The 19,544-nt window shown below is 39.0% G+C and overlaps 1 protein-coding gene across 2 annotated transcripts in view; it reads left to right on the top strand.

Moving 5' to 3' along the window:
- CFAP57 (cilia and flagella associated protein 57) overlaps window positions 1-19,544 on the top strand; it is a 23,101-nt gene extending 3,557 nt beyond the window's left edge. The window contains exons 5-22 of one of the 2 annotated variants that reach the window (XM_037404715.1): window positions 89-241; window positions 1,299-1,438; window positions 2,133-2,298; window positions 2,676-2,789; window positions 3,265-3,477; window positions 4,080-4,253; window positions 4,624-4,785; window positions 5,228-5,383; window positions 8,049-8,142; window positions 9,034-9,224; window positions 10,231-10,404; window positions 11,521-11,679; window positions 12,097-12,240; window positions 13,434-13,550; window positions 14,471-14,605; window positions 14,690-14,833; window positions 18,710-18,836; window positions 19,122-19,544. In XM_037404715.1, the coding sequence (XP_037260612.1) occupies window positions 89-241; window positions 1,299-1,438; window positions 2,133-2,298; window positions 2,676-2,789; window positions 3,265-3,477; window positions 4,080-4,253; window positions 4,624-4,785; window positions 5,228-5,383; window positions 8,049-8,142; window positions 9,034-9,224; window positions 10,231-10,404; window positions 11,521-11,679; window positions 12,097-12,240; window positions 13,434-13,550; window positions 14,471-14,605; window positions 14,690-14,833; window positions 18,710-18,836; window positions 19,122-19,330 (2,772 nt within the window). In that variant the 3' untranslated portion in view covers window positions 19,331-19,544. The remainder of the gene's footprint in view (window positions 1-88; window positions 242-1,298; window positions 1,439-2,132; window positions 2,299-2,675; window positions 2,790-3,264; window positions 3,478-4,079; window positions 4,254-4,623; window positions 4,786-5,227; window positions 5,384-8,048; window positions 8,143-9,033; window positions 9,225-10,230; window positions 10,405-11,520; window positions 11,680-12,096; window positions 12,241-13,433; window positions 13,551-14,470; window positions 14,606-14,689; window positions 14,834-18,709; window positions 18,837-19,121) is intronic. The other variant, XM_037404716.1, reaches the window with a different exon arrangement.

The raw sequence follows: 19,544 nt of genomic DNA, 5'->3' as shown, positions 1-19,544 counted from the left end.
TTACAGCAAAAGTTTATGTGTGTGTGTGTATGCCTGCTACTAAAACATGGAGACCTGGAATATCCCATGTGATGCATTTCTTGTGCAGCTTCCTCAGGACCTGTTCAGCAGCGAGCCAAAAAAGTTGGGCAGACAGGACATTATATGTATATGCTTCAGCCCCTCTGGGAAAACAATGGTCGTTAACACAAATGAAAACCAGCTTTACATGTTTCCTATGCTCTCCACTAATCTTATGAAGGTAAGTGCAATCCTATCACATTCCACAGCCATCATGTCCAGTAAGGGGTGTATTGTGATGGTACAGGCTATTCAGTATCGCTTTCTATGATGCATTCTCATCAAATCCATCAAAAAACGTCTGAACCCTAAAAACTCACGATATGAAGTGCTCTGCATGCTTCTCTGAGAGCTGTATTTCAGTAGTCCCTTGCTGAAGCATCCTTCCATATGAATACCTGATGTTATTTAGCAGAATGATAGACAACATTGTGAAGTCCTTTTAAGGGTGCCACTTAAGTAAGGCTTTAACAGAGAGATTTTTAACGTAACTGTAGTAGTTTATGCTCCACTGTAATATGCAGAAACCTTAATGCAACAATAAAGCTGAACAGCTATGGGAATCTCATGTTACTCTAAAAGAATAGTTGTTGAAGTCCTGGTTAGAAGTGAAACCTCTTTGTTAAGGACAAACATAATGCAAAACATTCCCTACTCTGTTAAATAATGCAAAGACAAGAGATAAATGTATGATTATGAAATAGACTTGCATGGAGTTAAATACCTAACCTGTGTACGGGTGTACAGAAGGATATTTACAGGAAGAGGTTTGGTAATTACAGGTCCTTTTTCTGTATGCAGCCTAAAATTTAATTGGTGCTTCACTTCCAGCATGTACTAGCTAAACATCCCAGTTAAGTTGCTTATCATTCAGCACTTGATTATTTTTAAATATCAGAAGGTCTTAGCTGAATTCTCTCAGGTCCAGTTTTATTTATTTATCTAACTTGCATTTCTTTGGACACCTGATTACATTCTGCTCCCACTAGTGTATGAGAACTATGGAGACTACATCTTCCCTGCATCACTCTTCTTGATTTTTAGTTATGAAGTTAAAACTGATTCTAACATTGCTATGGTTTTATCATTATTATGTTCAGACCAGTGCAGTGAAAGGATTAAGGAGTTTCCTCAAATGTATTTGATTACTGTATGCAAAGAGCTGTGATAGATTTCTTACCTGACTTTCTGCCTGCAGTGAAATATTTGTGATTTTCTAATGTCTCATTGCTTCTCAGGAGAAGGCAGCTTATTTTGCATACCTGAATTACCCATTGCATTCTGCTTCGATTACTGGTCTGGACATCTGTGTTTGGAAACCCATTCTTGCTACTTCTTCCCTGGATAGATCTGTCCGCGTCTGGAATTACAAAACGAAGTAAAGAGTTTGTTTATTATTATCTCTTGGATTTTTGTATATTACATTTTGCAGGCAACAGCAGCAATCTTATATGAATGAGAGTGTTTCTGGTAAAATTCTTGTGTGGTGTGGAATGTAAATGGTCTTATTGACATGATTTGGGGAGTGTGAGTATGCTGTGCCTTTAAAACCAGTGCCAAAAGAATCCACAGCCTTTTCTGTTAAGCCACTTTTGTGTCACACTTCCCATGCATTTTGGAAAAAAAAGTCTTCAGGAATGTTTCATTCAGCTTTGTCTTAAGATATTGTTGTCCCATCTCCTGCTTCATAGCCGTAGTTCATAAGCAAAATGACTCCAGATTTTAAGGTTCTGTGGAGGGAGAGGGAGAGAAAAACAAATCCAGATCTCAGAAGGGATGTTCTTACAGGTTTGCAATCAGCGGTTCATTTACCTTCTTCATTATGTTACAGTAAACAAGGGTTTGCTCTTGCACCTTCCGCACCTTCTCTGTGAACCAGAAAGCTCAGATTTGCCTTTGTTTCCTGTAACATCTGTGTGATCATTACTTAACTGAATGACAACACATTTCCTCAAGGACAAGGCATGGTCAGATTGTAGCTGCAGGTGTCTTTGCCAGTGCAGATAATGTCCTGTCAGCTGTGTGTAGGGAGTCTGTACTATTCTGTACTGTGCAATGGTTTTCTCTTTCAGCACTTTGGAGCTGTATAAGGAATATCGGGAGGAAGCATACACAGTATCACTTCATCCCACTGGCCTTTTCTGTTTGGTTGGGTTTTCTGACAAACTACGATTTATAAGTCTGCTGTATAAGGACATGCATGTTTTCAAGGAGTTTGCTGTGAGACAGTGTAGAGAGGTAAGGAATGATGCAAAAATGAAATTGGGGAGTTATAGGAAGCAGAGTGGTGAAGAACATGACAGAAGACAGAAACATCTCCAATAGATCCTAGTAGGATTTAGGATACCAAAGCATAGAGGAAAGGATTCCAACTATTGGAAAATAAGCCTGGAGACTGACGCATAATTGTGGACCTGGGAAGCAGCAGAAGGGATGGTTTGCTCACAAATACTTAAGGACTGGATTTTACAGGGGAAAGCAGTAAGAAACTAATTATGTCATGGAGTTTTCTTTTTGTTTAACATTCTGATATTAGATGATGTCATTGGAATTCAATGCATGAATGTTTTTATCCACTGCATCTACAGTAATGGGTAGTTATGTTCTTTTTGTAGTGCTCCTTCAGTAATGGAGGCCATCTTTTTGCTGCAGTTAATGGAAATGTGATTCAAATTTATTCCAGCATCACCTTTGAGAATATTAATAATCTGAAAGGACATAGTGGGAAGGTTAGTAAACAAATCCTGTATGATACAAATCATAAAGTATGAACTAGTTAATAAGATGCATTTTGAAAAGGTGAAGTACAATTTTGGATCAGAAAGGGGCCCTAAAATTAAAAATAGAAATACCGAAGTCAGAAGTCAATGGATGCATGCACTTGATACATCTAAAAAGTCTGTCCTTAAATTGAAGGTGAATGATTGGCAGGTAGCTGAACCAGGAAAAATATCCCAGTAATAAATTTTAAAAATGTACTACTGACTATTCAAATGAGCTTTTCCCAGTGTGTTCATAAAGTAGTTCTTACTGATTTATTTTTTTTTAATGCTAAAACAGAATTAGTTGCAAAACATCTAGAAGTTTTAAGTAAGACTTAGAAGTATGATTCCAAAATTGTCATGGATGTACCAGTTAAGTGACTCCATGCTGCATGTCTATAACCTGCACATCAGGCTCCTTGGTATGTTTTGCTTTTGCCAGATACATGCAGTTAAATGGAGCACAGATGATGCTAAATTTGTCTCCTGTGACACACATGGTGCTGTGTATGAGTGGAACGTGTTGACAGGTCAAAGGGAGTCAGAGAGTGTGCTCAAGTCCTGCATCTACAGCAGCATTGCCCTGTCCTCTGATACCAAAGTCACCTTTGCTGTTGGATCTGACCAAACTCTCAAAGAAATTTCAGAGTCTTCGGTGAGCTAACACACACTGTGTGATTTTGCTAAGTTCTCTGGGGAAGGTATTAGTGCTCTGGTTTCCTTATCATCCATTTGGTAAGCAGGAATCAATCTGGTTTTGATAGCTGTGATATTTTCTGACACTTTTCTTGTGTTCTTATGTCCTTTACCGTGAAACCTGAGATTCTGTTGTAGTTTTGTATTTTTGTAACTTCACTTGGATTTACTTAGAAACCATCTCATCCAGTTCACAAACTTAACTTGGCAATGTTGTATCAACCGCTTTGCTGAAATAGAAGTGTGTTGCATCTACCACTGTAGGCTACATGCATTTTGGTTTTTACCAGATAAGTAGTAAATTGCATGCTGTAACCATTACATCTTTCAGAAGTGATTAACATGTGGACCTCGGCTTGAAATTTTAAGAGTGTGTATCTATAAAGCTTAATCCTAATTATTGTTCATGGCTGTACTCCTATAAGTATGTAGATTCTTCTAACTGCATGATTTGCTGCAGAAGAGGTATGACAATTGCTTATGCAGTAAGTAATCAAATAGTATTGGGGAACTTAATGTAATGCAAGGGGTTCGCGTGATTTTCTCTTGTTTTTGTTTTAGATCCAGAATGAAGTGCCTGCTTTTGGTGTTGTGTATACTGCAGTAGCCGTTTCTCATTCTGGACACATGGTATTTGTTGGTACATCTCTGGGGACAATTCGAGCTATGAAGTACCCATTACCTTTGACAAGGGATTTCAATGAGTATCAGGCCCACGCAGGTGCTGTTACAAAGGTAACAGGGCACTTTATTTTCCCTGCTATACCAGCCGCACACATCTTCTTTAGTGCTGATTCTCCTTCCCATTTCGTGGCATAGTGTGTTAAAAATAAACATGGTAAAACACATTGTCTGGATGGTCCTGCTCATACCTTGCTTCTTCAGGGGGCTCAAGACAAACACCACTGGCATGTTAAGGTTGTCGTTGAGCTCCCTGAGCTCACTGTCTAAGTTAAGCAATCCCTAATTAAAGACAAAAGACTTTTTCGTAAGCAGTAATCAATGTAATAAATTTTCACCACGGTGGGGAGAAAAATTTGGTATAAAATAAAACTGTGTCTCCATTCTTGCTTATCTCTACTATTATTTTGGTTTTCCCTCTAAGATGTCTGTAACAAACGATGACCTGTTTCTGCTGACTGCCTCAGAGGATGGCTCTATATTTATCTGGAAAGTGTGTGATAAAGAAGGTGGGACACTGAAATGGGAAAAGGAAGTTGAGTATGCTGAGGAAGTGCTGATGATGAGATCAGATGTAGAAGAGAAGGTAGGAGGAGCAACTTGTGAATATGAACCATAGGATTCCTAGTGTACAGCTTGTGAATTACATTTGCATAATGTTTGTGACTAGCTGTTCCTATATGGCTTTCTGTTTAAGAGGGCTTGCATGGCTTTTGTCATAAAAAGGTGATACAGCAAGTAACTGCAGCTACTTGTTAACATGCAAGCTGCATTGTATAAACAGTGAGTGAATACTTTCCCCAATCTCTTGAAAGCAGTTTTAATGGAGTAGAGAAGTCAGAAGCTGTATTTCTATAAGCCATCTTGTAAGATAGTAAAGGAACCTTACTTCTGGAACTTGATCTGTCTTTCTGAAAATTCTCTGCAAATGCTATCTTTCATAAATATGTGCATGTAAATGTGTGTATAATTTGCTAATGGCAAACAACCTCTCCAGTAAAATTGTCTTCTCATCCATGTCCTAACAGAGTCAGGCAATGCTAGACCTGCAGATTCGTGTGAAAGAGCTACAGACAGAAAATTATTACCAGCTACATCTCAAAGACATGTACTGTAATGAAAAAATAAAGGAATTAGAAGAGAATTTCGCTCAGGAAATAGGCTCCCTTAAAACCAAACACCAGGTATGATTCATATTGCAGAACCAAATACCAAGAAATCTTTCACTGAAGTTGAAATCAAACTTGCATTACATATGTATGAATGCCAGAAAGCATCTGAAAAATGAAGCATTCCTTTCCAATAAAGATGTTCTTGATATCTGCAAAGCATGAAGCTACCTTCAAGTCAAGTATCTTGTAAGTACAAGGGGATGCAAGAGTTCTCCTAGGTAGCCTTTATGTAAGTATCTTCACGTAAAAACAGTTCCAGTAATAAATGCTGTCTGAGACCAAGGATCAGTAAGCTATGTCACCCTTGAGTAGAAATGAGACCATCCTTTAAAAGCTCCATCACATGTAAGGTTGCAGCTGCTGCAGGATCTTATGCCCTGGCTGCTTAGTTTTTTTAAGAACATCTGCTAAGGTGCCTTGTACGCTTTTTAAAAGCAGAAGTAAAACATATTCCTTGGGTTTCTTCTGTTCACATGTTTATTGATTTCTCTGTGGTCATGAAGCAGGACTTCTCTGAAAGGCAACAGCCATGATAATTCTTCCCAGTGTCTTATTTATCTGTGTCTGTTAACTATTCTGTCCATGTCTGGTGCACACACCGGATTTCTGACCTGTAATTTGCCATTTCTGGACCCCTTTTTATAGGTAGAAGGCAAGTGATCCATTAGCAATTTCTCTGACAGTAAAATGGCTTGAAGTGAGAGATTACATATCATATGATTCAAATCTATCAACCTCATGTTCTTTTTGAGCTTTTAGATGAATGTTACCCTGTCCTGGTGATTTGCTACTGCTCATTTTGTGGAGCTGCACATAGTCCCTTCAAGCAGTATTTCTGTTTGACTCCACATAAAGAAGGATTCCAGTATGAAAGCTTGACAAGTTAGTTACTAGTTTTATTATTTTATGGTCTTGTCATTTTCAAGTGCTCCTTTTATACCTTTCCTGTCTTTTGGCCCTACAAATGTTCTGGGAGGTTTCTGATTTTTTTTTTTTTGAGGAAGTTTAATTTTTAATTTTAATGTTTTCTTCAAGTTGTTATGGTTTAACCCCAGCTGACAGCTAAGTACCACACAGCTGCTCACTCACTCCCTGCCCCCAGCAGTATAGGGAGGAGAATCACGAAAAAGGTAAAATTTGTGAGTTGAGATAAGAACAATTTAATAAATGAAATAAAACACAGTATTATAATAATTGTATTGAAAATGACAGAGAGGTAGAGAGGAATAAAAGCCAAAAGGAAAAAAAAACCCAAGTGATGCACAATACAATTGCTCACCACTTGCTGACTGGTGCCCAGCCAGTCCCTGAGCAGCGACTGGCCAGCTCTGGCCAAGCCCCCCCAGTTTATATACCGAGCACAATCGTTCTGTGGTATAGAACATCCCTTTGGCTAGTTCAGGTCAGCTGTCCTGGCTGTATCCCTTCCCAATTTCTTGTGCCCCTCCAGCCTTCTTGCTGGCAGGGCCTGAGAAACTGAAAAGTCCTTGATTTCTTATAAGCATTACTTAGCAACAACTAAAAACACCTGTGTGTTATCAACATTGTTTTCATACCAAATCCAAAACACAGCATTGGACCAGCTAGCGAGAAGAAAATTAACTATTCTAGCCAAAACCAGGACACAAGTAGTTCCTCAGGCTCATTTTTTTTCTCCTTGTGGTTTTTGCATTTAAGTAACCTGAGATTTAACCTTTCTATTTTTCCTCATTTTCGTATAGCTTGAGGTTTTACAAAAAAGCCATTTCACTTCTTACAGATTCCTCTACCTGTGTTTTATCTGTGCTGGTTTTCTTCTGTGATTCTTCAGGTCTTTTCCTAAGTGGTGCTTGGCTATAGATTTATAATAATCTCAGCTACAAAGAAACTTCTTTAGGCTTGTTGATTATAGGTTGCGAGCAAATGCCCTTGAAAGTATTCTGTTATTGAAGTTTTCTATGCAGGCAAGTTGTACTTCCCATCCAAGTATCAGCACATGTTCAGGTGAAACTGAATGACAGATTTGGACAGGCTCAGGGCTAACCTTTGTAGTTGTTGTGTCCAGCAGGCAAATGGAGTATTTCTGCTTATGCAAGACCCATACAGTCTTTAAGAAAGTGCAAAAATTGTACCTATGGTACAATTCCTAACTTTTATGGGAAATTTCTTACCTATTTTCTTGTTCCAGTTCTTTGGGCTTTTTTAGGAGACCAAGACATTTGTAGTGGTAGTCAGACATTCCAAGCAAATGGCATTCAAAATTTGCTTTTGCTTAGGCTTATGTCATCTATGCAAATGTCAATGTTTTAGGACCTCAAGGCTGCTTCAAGTGAGACAGGAAGCAGCTTGAACTTTAATATCTGGACAACAATTTGTGGAACTGCAAATTCTCCTCAAGCATGCTCACACAAAGAAGTGGAGGCTTTTGCTGCTCACAAACTTTTCTCATTAGGTTAGGATTATACAGTATCCTGTATTATATCAACTCCATTTGCTACTTTCCCTTAGCTTTCCATAGTTCTGTAACCTGTCATAACAAACTGCTCTGTGAGAAAACTTGGCATCTGAATTTTGGTGAGACACTTGAAAGAAATTGTGTTGTGTATGTGTTCCAGACCATGGGCAAGAGTACAAACAATTTGGACACTGCTTTGCCTAGTTTCAAATTAAAATGTATTTTTCTTATTTTTTTCCCCAGATTTTACAGGCAGAGAAAGAAAAACAGGAGCTACAACACCAGTTTCAACTGTCCGAGCTGATGAATAAACAGGCCAGGAAGGTGCAGCAGCTAGGTTAGATTGTAACAAGTGTTTGTAACTACAATCTGGAGGAAGAGCGTTAGTCATAGCAAGTAATGTGACAGGGATTACTAAAGTACAAGGGAAAAGCATGTGTGTCACATGGGTGTTGCAGACCAAACGTTTGTCTGAACTGCACCACACACATGACCATGATGAGAACATGCACATGGGCACTGTATCTTAGATGTTCGATTTTTGAGATCAGTAGTTTCTTCATTTATCTTATAGCTTACCATGCAAGAGTAGTGAAGTCATACAATTCAGCAAGGAGGCTAATGTACAATGCACACAACATGGAAGTACCCAGACCCCAGATTCGTAATCCAGATAAAACATAAAAATTTCAAATTAGTACCAAAAAGCAAGTCCACCCATAAACGGGTCCATTGCCTGCTCATACTCTGTAACAGTTGTGCTTATGCAGCTCTGTCATGGTTGTCATCTCAAGGGAATGGCTAAATTAGCTGTCATTAATTTTTTGTAATGGCAGAGTAGAAGATTTTGGTGTAGGCTTTAGACTTGTTCAAGCTGGAACAGAACACCCTTCTGTCCCAATGCAACAAACAAAGATATAGCAGAATATTCAAAGACACAACTGGGAAAGGTGAATGACAGCTTTGGAACGGGCATTATTAGTGAAGTGGGAAGTAAAAGGAAGAGCAGGGAACTCAAGAAATGGTTTTCTGATGTAAAATTTTGTGTGGCCACAGAGTCTAAACCCCCTGTATACCTGATGAAGAAAGTGATGAAGTGCTTCTAGTGTAATTTATTGCAACCAGCTGCCAAAAAAGATAATAGAGAATAAGACACTGATGACTGTAGAAGGGTAGGATAAACCTCTTTCCTATTAGTTTTATCTGTTTGTATGTTTCCTGTTACCAGAATCTGACAGTGATCAGAAACTTTTAATGGAAAATGAGAAATACCAGGAGCTGCAAGTGAGATCCCAGAGGATGCAAGAGGAATATGAGAAACAATTGCACGATTTGGAGGAAAGCAAAAGCAGGGCTGTGAAGGAGCTAACAGAGTATTATGAGGAAAAACTTAATGAGAAATCTCTTCTGCTGGAAAAGGTAGGAAACTTGATTTGTTGTTTGAATTATCACAGTTGGTGATAAATTTAGTTAACAAAGTGTCTCCTAGGACAGGAGAGGTTGGCTTCTTCCATGCAAATCCTAATCTGCCTGTAATCTTGAGGAAATATGTAGACAGAATAGTACTGAGGGAGACCCAGCTGAGTTAACAACTTTTCTGGGCTTCACACCTTGAGTAAGTAACCTGCTAAGATTAATATCCTTGGCCATTCTCAGCTTCGCCTCTCTTTCTCCTAGATCCAAGAATTCCTGTTTGTTAATGTGGATTAGATTATACATTTATTGTAATTGAAGAAAGATTCAATCACCTTACTCTAGTGAAGAGATAACATTTCTAAAATGGTGGATTCTATTCCTGATTCCTTGAGGTTCCTGCCTGCATAATTTGGGGAGCAAAGACAAATACAGAGTATTTAAAAAACTCCTGCACATTGATGTCAGATTTGGCTTGACAAAGGGCAGCCAGCTAACTGATACTTGTATATCTAAAGTCAATAAATTCTATCAACATTACTGTTTGCAGCCCTATGTTGCAATACCAAATTTGGAAAGAATGTGAGGAATTGAATGTGAGAAGAGAGGCATACAGCGACTGATGCAAACCTAGGTGGTTTTTTTTTCGGAGACAATGTATCAGAGACAGCAATGTTAAAAGATGTTCTCAAGTGTTACTTATGTTTGCATTTTCTGCAGCCAGAACAAGTTTATGCTGTTAGTATTTGGGCCACATTCCTAACTTGAGTCATCCAAGCCTTGAAAATAAATTTTTTTAAGAATAATTTTTTTATGTTTGTCTCAACAGTTTTTAAAGTTACTTTAATCCCTTGAGAAGTTAAGTTACCCTAAATAATAGTGCTGCAAATGAAGAGTCTGCTAAATAGAGATCATCTCAGGAGAAACGCAGCTCAAATAAAGAATTCTCCTCTTCTTTATTGGTCTTTTACTGTTTGTTGTCTTCTCTAATGTTGGCTTTCCGTAACTGCAGGCAGGGGAGGACATGAAGCAGCAGCTTCAAGCACATGAAGAAATTAAGAAACAAATTGAGGAAAACGCAGACCAAGAAATCCTGGAAATCAAAATCAAGTATGAGGAACAGCTCTTGGAAGAAAAGGAGTCAAACCTGCAACTGAAAGGTGAAACAGGAGTCATGAATAAAAGGGTATGTCTTATTCTTTGATAGGATCAGACTTGCACGTGGAGACCTATAGCCAAAGACTGGATGTGATTCATGGCATGTCAATTTAGTCTGTTAATTTAGTTTGTAAATATGTGGCATTTCATGTGAGAACAGTAGCCTCTTCTTATACCAATTTGAATGTTTTAGAACATTTGTGCAGATGAAGCAGCTGTGTGCTGATTGTATTTCTGATATGATTAGAGATAGATAATAGAGGAGGTGTGTTTTTATTAGTACACTTTCTTTTATCTTATATAGTTTTAAAGTATAAGTAATAATATTGTTCATCCTATGATGGGAAGGAAATGAGCCTTTTCATTTTTCCAAGATGTAATGCATTGCTTTGTCAGAAAAATACTTCTACTGCTGCATTCGATGCAATAAACAATTTGTATTTTGTATGCATCATCATTTCTAATTGGTTTTACTAGGATTTTTAAGGAGGCATGAAACCTTTCAGCTCCTTCACTGACTGGCTATTACATTTGCCTAAGGATGTTAGAGGGACATTTTTTCTTTTCAGTTTCTTCAGTACCTATCTGGAGACACAGAGTTCTCTTCCCTCCTACTCCCTATTATCATGGTACTGTCTTCAGTTGTGTTGTTTTTTAGACATCAGGAATTTCTTTGTGGGTTCTCACAGTTTGACCAACACCACTTCTTGGTTCTGACTTTCTTGGGTTCACAGATCTTAGTACTGAGGTGGGGATTTTGAGGGTACCCAAGAGCTATGAAACAGGCATCCTTCCAGTCTACTTTTGACATATTTAGAGACATATGACAAATGATCACCTTAAAATAATTTTCCATGGCTTGAAGCTGATTCTTGGATATGACATCCACACTCTTCTTGCTTCTGGATGCAAATTCCTTGATTCCTTGTAGTGCAGTGAATATTCTGTCAGAATATACAGAAAATGCAAAAATGGATATTCAAGCCCCTTTTGAGTTACAGGTAATTAAATGATACGATGCTGCTTCATCATATCTTAGGTGGATATCCTTTATCCCACGCTGTCTGCAAGGTGTCTTACAGAGTAGAATGGCTAATTTGTGCACAGCGTTTGGAGATTGTTCCATTCTTGTTTGCCTCTCTAGCTGAACAGCCTACAGAAAGAGCTCAAGGAGCGAAACAGGGATATGGAAGAAATGCGACTGGAACAGCTGAAGCTACAAGGCATCATTAAGTCACTGGAGGAGGACATCTTGGCACTGAAGACAGAGATTCAAGAGAGAGCCAACACTATCCAAGACAAGGTGAGAGACTGGACAACTGGCTAAGATCAAAGTCACCCTCCCTTAATTTAACACAGACATTTATTTTAATAGTATAATTTTGTGATAATATCACATTACTGGAAACTCAGTTTTAACTTAAAGAATTTGTGATTTTTAGTTTGGGATTTTCATTTTTAGTTGACGTTCTAAACTTTTCTTGGGGAGCTCAAGTTCAGGATGCTGAGTTTATTGTCCCCCGTTCTGGGATCTATACGTGGCTTTCTGCATTATTTGCCCCCTCCCTTCCCACCCAATCTGTGTACATGTGCAACTGAAGTTCAGTCTTCCACTAGATCTGTGACTGCTGGTTTTGCCTCTACCATATTTGTGCCTTGTCCTAGGGATCTATTTGAGAGTGCTCTGTCTGATTCAGATCTCTGTACCTATTTCTCCCAGGAGAAGCATATATATGACCTAAAAAAGAAAAATCAGGAACTTGAAAAGTTCAAGTTAGCACTGGATTACAGAATAGAGGAGTTTAAGAAGCAAATAGAGTCACGTGAAAATGAAATTAAAATAACGAAGGAGCAGATCCATGAGGTGAGTAACATTCTTATTTGGCCTCTGCTACTAAGCCATTTGTCTGAATACAAAGATGACCCAGCAAGTCCCATGGAAGACTCCACCCTGTTTGTTCCTTGACTTCTTTCAAGGATACAGAGCAGTGATTCAGTATCTTTACAACTAATAAAAATATTTGTGCACAATTAGCTGCTATTTACTTTTTTATCACATGCTACCAGTGATCAACACAGTTTTTTAAGCTCCTGTTTCAGTATTTAATTCTAGCCTGTGAGTAATACAGTCTATTTGCTTAAAATATTTGCTTAAAAATAGATCGTATCCTTATGTGGTTGCCCTCCACATACCCTGCAGAGTTTGTAAGACACTCCCTTTTCCAATCTGGAGGAAGAGAGAGTGAACTTTTCTCAGAAAAATTGCAGATTTATGCAAACATAACTGTTCAGGGGTTAGGTATGTGGGAAAATTACTGTTCATCAGCTGCTCCATGGAAAATTTCCGTGCGTTCATACTTGGCTTGCAGCAAATTCATTGAGGCAACTTATTTATGATACAAACTTACTGTGATCTTTCCATAGATGTACCTTTCGCTCAGCCAAATTAGGACTACGGTGACATAGCTAATCAGTGATGTACTAGTTTTCGTAAGTCTGTTTATTCAGAACAAAAGGCTTTTAAATAAAATGCAAACTAATGAACAATTTGTATGTACATCAGACTAGCATGATGAAAGCCCTGTTCTCTCTTCTGGTCACCATCATATGCCAGTAAATGCTGTAGTACCCTTATTGCTTTTTTTCCCTGTATTCTATGTACGTACCCAGAGCTTTTCAATGCATTTGTTTCTTTTCGGTATCAGGTTCTTCTTACTGTTGTACTTACTCTTTCCAGTATTGACTGTTAATTTCCATCTCAGCCATTTTTATTCAGATGGAACAGTAAAGCTCCAGTGCAGGTCAGGGAGATGAAGGGGCATCACGTTACTTAAATACCTGTAACTCAAAAGGGAGTTGAACATCCATTTTTGTGTTTTCTGTATATTCTGGCAGAGGGCAGTGTTGTTCCAAAATTAACTTTTTTCGTGTTGCAATTCAACCTCAAGGGGGTTCTACTCCCTGAAGGCTGTTATTTCCAGCCTCTGGTTTTCCTGTTATGTGTTGTTATTTCACATCTCCTTTTAGTCCTGATTTCCTCCTCCTGCTTCCTTTCAGAGGGAGGGTGAGCTGGAACGATTCCACAAGGAGAGCACACAGCTGAAGCTGAACATCACACAACTGCAACAGAAACTAAAAGCAACTGATCGCGAGTTGCACAGAGAGAAGCAGAAGGTATGGTGCAACCACTATGCAGGTCCTACATAATGAAGTTTGTGGGGACAGAGCACTCCAAAAACATTAATCTGAGCAAACAGACGCTTCAGGGATACTGTCTCCAAAGTCCAGGAGAATCTCTGGTCAGCAGGGACAAAGACAGAAAATTTCCAAGCCTGCAAACAAGTTAGAGAGTTGATTTTAAAAAAATCCAGTTATGTGTCAGTTTGTTCAATCAACATATATTCTCCTGGATTTAACAGAGCAGTGAGGCAAATGCTTAACTGACTACTCCTCCCTGCCCAAGCTTGACATCTGGGGACACTTGGCTTGAATAGGAGCAGCATGTAGGCTACCACCTACAATGATAGGTAGGCATTAGTAGGGTGAATTAGTAGGTATTAGTAGGTATTAGTAGGAATTAGTAGGTGGGCTTCGAAATGGGGGAGACAAGGACCTCTTGTGTTTGACAGCAAGCACGTCAGACATGAGGGAGGGAAAGGGACTACAAGTGATGGTGAAGGACCTTAGCAGGCAGTGCAGGACTGAGAAAGCAGGTCGAAGGGGCCATGTAGAAACCAAGTGAGAATGAGAAGGCAGTCTTGCCCTTACCTTCTATCATTGTTTGTGTGTTGTTTCTAATTAAGAATATAGGTTGTTTGAGAAAGGACAGTGGGGGGATAGCATTCATGACAGTAAGCCGCAGGTTTTCAGATGAGATCTCTGGACATTACCCACAGCAAGTATCTTGGATTAATATTACTGCTATTCAACAGGTAGTGCTTACATCTCTGATGGGTTTCTTAATGTAACGCTTCTTTTTTAATTAAGTGAAAGTATATGAGAGTTTTTGCCAGTTTTACTAACTTCCTAGAAAACTGCACATGATAGAGTGCTCTGATGAGCCAAATAAGAATGTACCTACATCATTCTTGCAGAAGCACAGTATGGAAACTCTCATCAAACGATTTAAAGCAGATCTTCATAATTGTGTGGGCTTCATTCAGGATTCCAGAAAAATGAAGGATGTGATCCGTGAGCTCTACACCAAGTATGTGCAGCAATCAAACTTGGTGAGTCAGGGCCTTTAGCCTTCTCCTTGCAAATGGATTTCTTTGGTAATGTAATTACTGAGGCAACATGCTGTGCCCCCTCAGGTGGAGACTGAAGCAGTAGACACAGATTTGCAGCAGGAGGACATGAAACAGCGAGAATATCTTGAGAGGAATTTGGCAGCTTTAAAAAAGAAGGTGGTGAAAAATCAGGAAATACACCAAGCTGCTTATATGCGTGTCGTGCAGGTAATAAGCCTTTTCCATGTGGTATGGAGAGGAAAAAAGGAGGCAGCTGCGCTAAAGAAACTTTAGTAGCCTTACCACTATGGCTTCTTAGGACTTCGAAACAGTTTTGGTTTGCTTCCTTGCCAGAAATTCCTAAGTTTTTCAAGTGCTTCCATTCAAGGATATTGAGCTACATAAGTTGTATGATTTTCTGGACAAAAAGAGCAAGATCTCTGAAGTCAGAAATTGTTGCTATTTTGTGGATACTTTTGTTTATCTCTCATTCCCTAATGTAAAAGGAGATAGGAAATCTCTGCTGCCTGGATATCTTTAAAGCAATTCATGTATTTATTTCAAACAGTATTTGTAATTGCCATCATAGTCAATTTGTACCTGTCTGAGTGCCAAGCCGTACTTGCTGTGTGGTAGTGTTTAGGAACCAGTTCCGGAGGAACAAAAGAAAAAAAAAACCTACTTGCTTTGGCCACATAATCTCATGCCTGCTGGTCTGAATTCAGAAGAACTTTCTGCTTTTCACATCCAGTTTTTTTGAGGAAGTTCAGAAACACATGATGAATATGCCTATTCATACCAAGATTTCTTGCACAGAATCCTTGTTCCTTACAAGGCAAGGTAAACTTGTGACTGCTGGGGCCAAAGATGCATTTTGTTTTCATCTGGAGTGAGAAGATTTAAAGCCCCACGCCAAACATCCTAAAAGGACAGCTCTTTTATAGTCTCTTCTTACCATGATCTCCTTCTCCTCAGTCAGCATTTCCTTTTCCCCTCAGTAGCCCTTTTTTTCATTGTTACTTTATTATACTTCCTCAGGATCATTATACCTCAGTCCACTCCTAGTTCATCTGTTCTTTGCTGTTTATTCATAGTGCTTCTTCAGGTTTAGGCAGCAGCGATCTTCCCTGGCCCTGTTTTGATTTTTTTACTCCTTCTGTGAGTTAGATGTTTCCTTTGGCACAAAAGCAGACAGCTTCAGAAAATAACCTTAAGAACTTCCTTGCTGGAATAGGGTGACAGATGGTGCTCATAATGATAATACTTGATGTCTTGGATCAGTAAGCCTAACATGAAATGATGATTAAAACCAAATTAATAAAACATCTGGAAGATGAAGATATCAAAGGTTCTAACCAGCCTGGTTTCTTCAAAGAAAAAGCAGTTCTCTGAAGTCTAGTACATTAATGAGACTTTACTGCCAGGAGGAATTAACATGATCTTCTAGTCCTTCACAGGGGACTTTTAAGACTAGTTAGACAAACTTCTATGAGGACTTGGTTTGAAAAAGTAAATGACATCTTGATGGCCTTCCAGCTCTGTATTCCTGTTATTCCTCAGTTGTGCTTATATTTCCAGAGCTGTGCATTCCTCTTGGAGTGACTATTCATAGGTACATTCCACTAGCGACTGCTGCAATGGATGATTAGAACCGTCAAGGTAATTTTAATTATTCTCACCAATTGGCAAGTTGATTGTTTTAGACTATTAGCTTTTCCTCTAGCCTTCTGTATATGTAATGGCTCCTTTGGTCACCTGGAGACATAAGAACAGACACACTGAATAATCTTGTTAAGTAACACTGCTTAAACTGAAGCATGTATAGGATGATCTTTTCTACAGTGTGTCCTACCTGTCTCTGACAGTCAGCACTGTAGGGACTTCCTAGGCTATAGATTGCATCCAGGTGTCATATGCACTTGTACCTGACGGCCCCATCCTCTATGCATTTGATCTCTCCCTTTTCTGAAACAATTCGTATTTTGCCACAACATCCCATGACAATGAGTTTTACCATGAACATTTATTTTAATCCATGGCATGATCATTGCATTGCAGTGCAAGCTTTCTGTCAGAATGAAAAGATTGAGTTAAACTCTAATCTCTCTGCATAGCATGTCTCTTCAGAAAAACAGTATCAGTGTCAACCAGCAGCCTCTTTTAACACCCAGCAAACCAAACAAGAAATTTCTATGTAGCCCAGATGGCCTCATACAAGATACTATGTATTATACTGTCTAATAGACCAAAAGCATGATCTTCATTTTATAGCAGCGTTCAACTACTTGAACTCATGAAGATGTTCGTGACTAAAGTACACCTAAACAGAAATGCTGTGACCTAACTCTCAAAGCTGGTTAAAAGACGATTACCATGACTGATTCTTGGATGTTATTCTTTTCACGTGTTCCTTTCAGAATCAAGCTCTGGGATAAATGCACAGCAGTCAAATTTCCTCTGTGTTTAAAGACTTCAATTAAACAAATCAGAGTCAACAAAATATTATGGTTTCAGAGCAGGCTGCCTGAGCTCACCAGCCCATGCTACATTTAGAGTCCAACGCAACCACTGCAAGAACAACTGTTCTCTGTTCTTGCCCAACAAGTTCAGACCTTAATGCACCCCACAATCTTCCTCCAGTCAGTGACCTTCAGTTGAGGGGAAGGTAAAGCACAGTTGGTGTACTTGTCTTAGTGTGAAGTGTTGAGAATCTTGGCACACACATGCACCTTGAGTTATTGCTGCCAACCAGAACTCCTTGAGTGCATCTATATACAGACAATTGCAGCAAGTGTTGTACTTTGTTACTAACCAGTTTTCAGTGGTGTGGTGCCAATACTTTGTAAGTGTACTGTAAGGAACCAAATCATATGCCTTGCATATATCTCTTATGGCAACATAATTATCTCTTATCAACCAAAATTACAATTTTTAAAAGATATCAAATTTGAAGACACCTTTTTCAAAGGAAAATGTTATTGATCCTGGTTCTTATCTCCTGTTGCTTTAGTGAGTTCTCTATTGCTTGAGACTGGTATTATGTGAGGTACCCAAAGCATACCTTTTGGCCATTTATTTTTTTGAAATATTTCCATTTATGATCAAGTTCCAGGGGTTGGAATGGTGCTGTGTTCCAAAACTTCTCTAAAACAACCACAGGTAGCTGAAATCATTGCTATTCTTGATTCAAATATGATGGCCACTGTTTAACGTTTGCATTAGCTGTGGATGTGATAAGGTATTTCACTGTGTTTGTAAGAGGCAAATGTACAATTCCACTTCTCTTGAATTCAGAAAAGCACTATTTAGTAAATGGTGCTCCTGTTTCTAAATCTTGAGCAACAGTTTTATTGTACTTCACGAGGTTTAGTCCATACTGTTTTTGCTGAAGTCTTTGAATATGTCAAAACAATGGGTAAAGTGCATTTACTTGTACTCTCACAACTCCTTCAGCAAGATGCTTTGCGGTAGGCTATTAAAAAAAAAAATCAGAGGATTGAACTTTTATGGGTTGAAAACTGCCTAAAAAAAGAACAAAAGATGGATACATGGCTAAGTTTTTCTCATAACAGCATGTTAGCAGTAGGTATCTCAAGTCTCCATATGCTTTATATATTCCTTAATAATTTGGCAGGAGTGTTGGAAAATGATGTCTGTCAGAACTAAGAGGGCTTTGTAGAACTGCAAGGAGATAGATAATTTCAGTGAACAGACACATAGTGGTAAATGACAAGCAAAATAATGCACACTGAAGGAAGAAATGGGAATTCTTCACATTAATTCTGAATTAATTGGATCAGTCCAGGAATATACCTGAGCTTCCCTGTGGAACTGGTAAAGAAAATACCTTGGAGTGCAGCTGCAGCCAGAAAAGCAGAATAAATATTAGCTTATTGAATTAACGTGGTTTGAATATTATCATGTTTTGTGTCAAATCTACTGTGGCCTTATCTGAAATGTTGTGTACTGTACTGATTGCCCTGTATCTTCTGCTTGTGATACTGATTCTGTGCTGTCCAGTGGCCTTCCCAAAAATATGAAGACACATATTGCTGAGCGAGATAGTACATGTGCTTTTCCTCATAGAGCATATTGCTTTTGCAGGAAAACGCGAGTCAGATTAAGGAAATTAATGACTTGCGGCAAGAACTGAAGGTGGCCCACACCCAGATACGTGACCTCCAGTCAACACTAAGATTAACCAAGAGAAAACAAGCAATTCAAGACGCAGGTGAGTAGTGCTTCTTGTATGTTTTCCATATTGCCAGTACTCATTCCAGAAGCCCTTTTTGTCCTTGGTGAACAATTCTATTACTGTCTCCACATCATTCCAGCTTGTCTGCCTGGTGGTACCTGTTCTGTTGTAATCTTAGTTGTAGAAGCTGCTAAATACTGCAGAATCTTACTATTCAGCTCTCCTTCAGCTCCGAAAGATGCCTTTCCTTGTCCATGCCAAAGAATCATGCTAGCTGGAGCTTTTTTACTCTGCTTTATCCTCTCTGATTTTATCTTCTAGCTCCCTCCAGTGAACTGCTGTCCAGCCCAGCTGTCGTGAGGCTGAATGCAGAGAAGGAAAGTGAGAAAATCATAGAAATGCAGCAGCTAGAAATTCAATACCTGCGAGACCAGATCCAGGAAAAAGGGGCAAGTCCTTGCAGTTCAGCCTCTCTTAGAAATCTTCCTAATCTGAATCTGGAAAGAAGCGACAAGACTCAGCAACAGTGACCTGGTTCAAGGATGCCTTACATAATTACATTGTCCTGGCAAGATCAGAAATGCAACAGTTAGATTAGACTTCCATGATCCTGTACTCTTCCACTAGAAGCATTTGTGCAGTGCTGTGAACACAAGGCAGCAGCCTTCACTCCCTTTTACTTTCCTGGAATCCTCCCTTTCCATGAGGCCTAGGAGCCAAGAGAAAATAAAAATAAATTTGTGT

The sequence above is a fragment of the Falco rusticolus genome, chromosome 11 (assembly GCF_015220075.1).
Source record: "Falco rusticolus isolate bFalRus1 chromosome 11, bFalRus1.pri, whole genome shotgun sequence".
NCBI lineage: Eukaryota > Metazoa > Chordata > Aves > Falconiformes > Falconidae > Falco > Falco rusticolus.
Note: the sequence above shows the minus strand (reverse complement) of the source record. Positions and strands in the feature narration are given on the sequence as shown.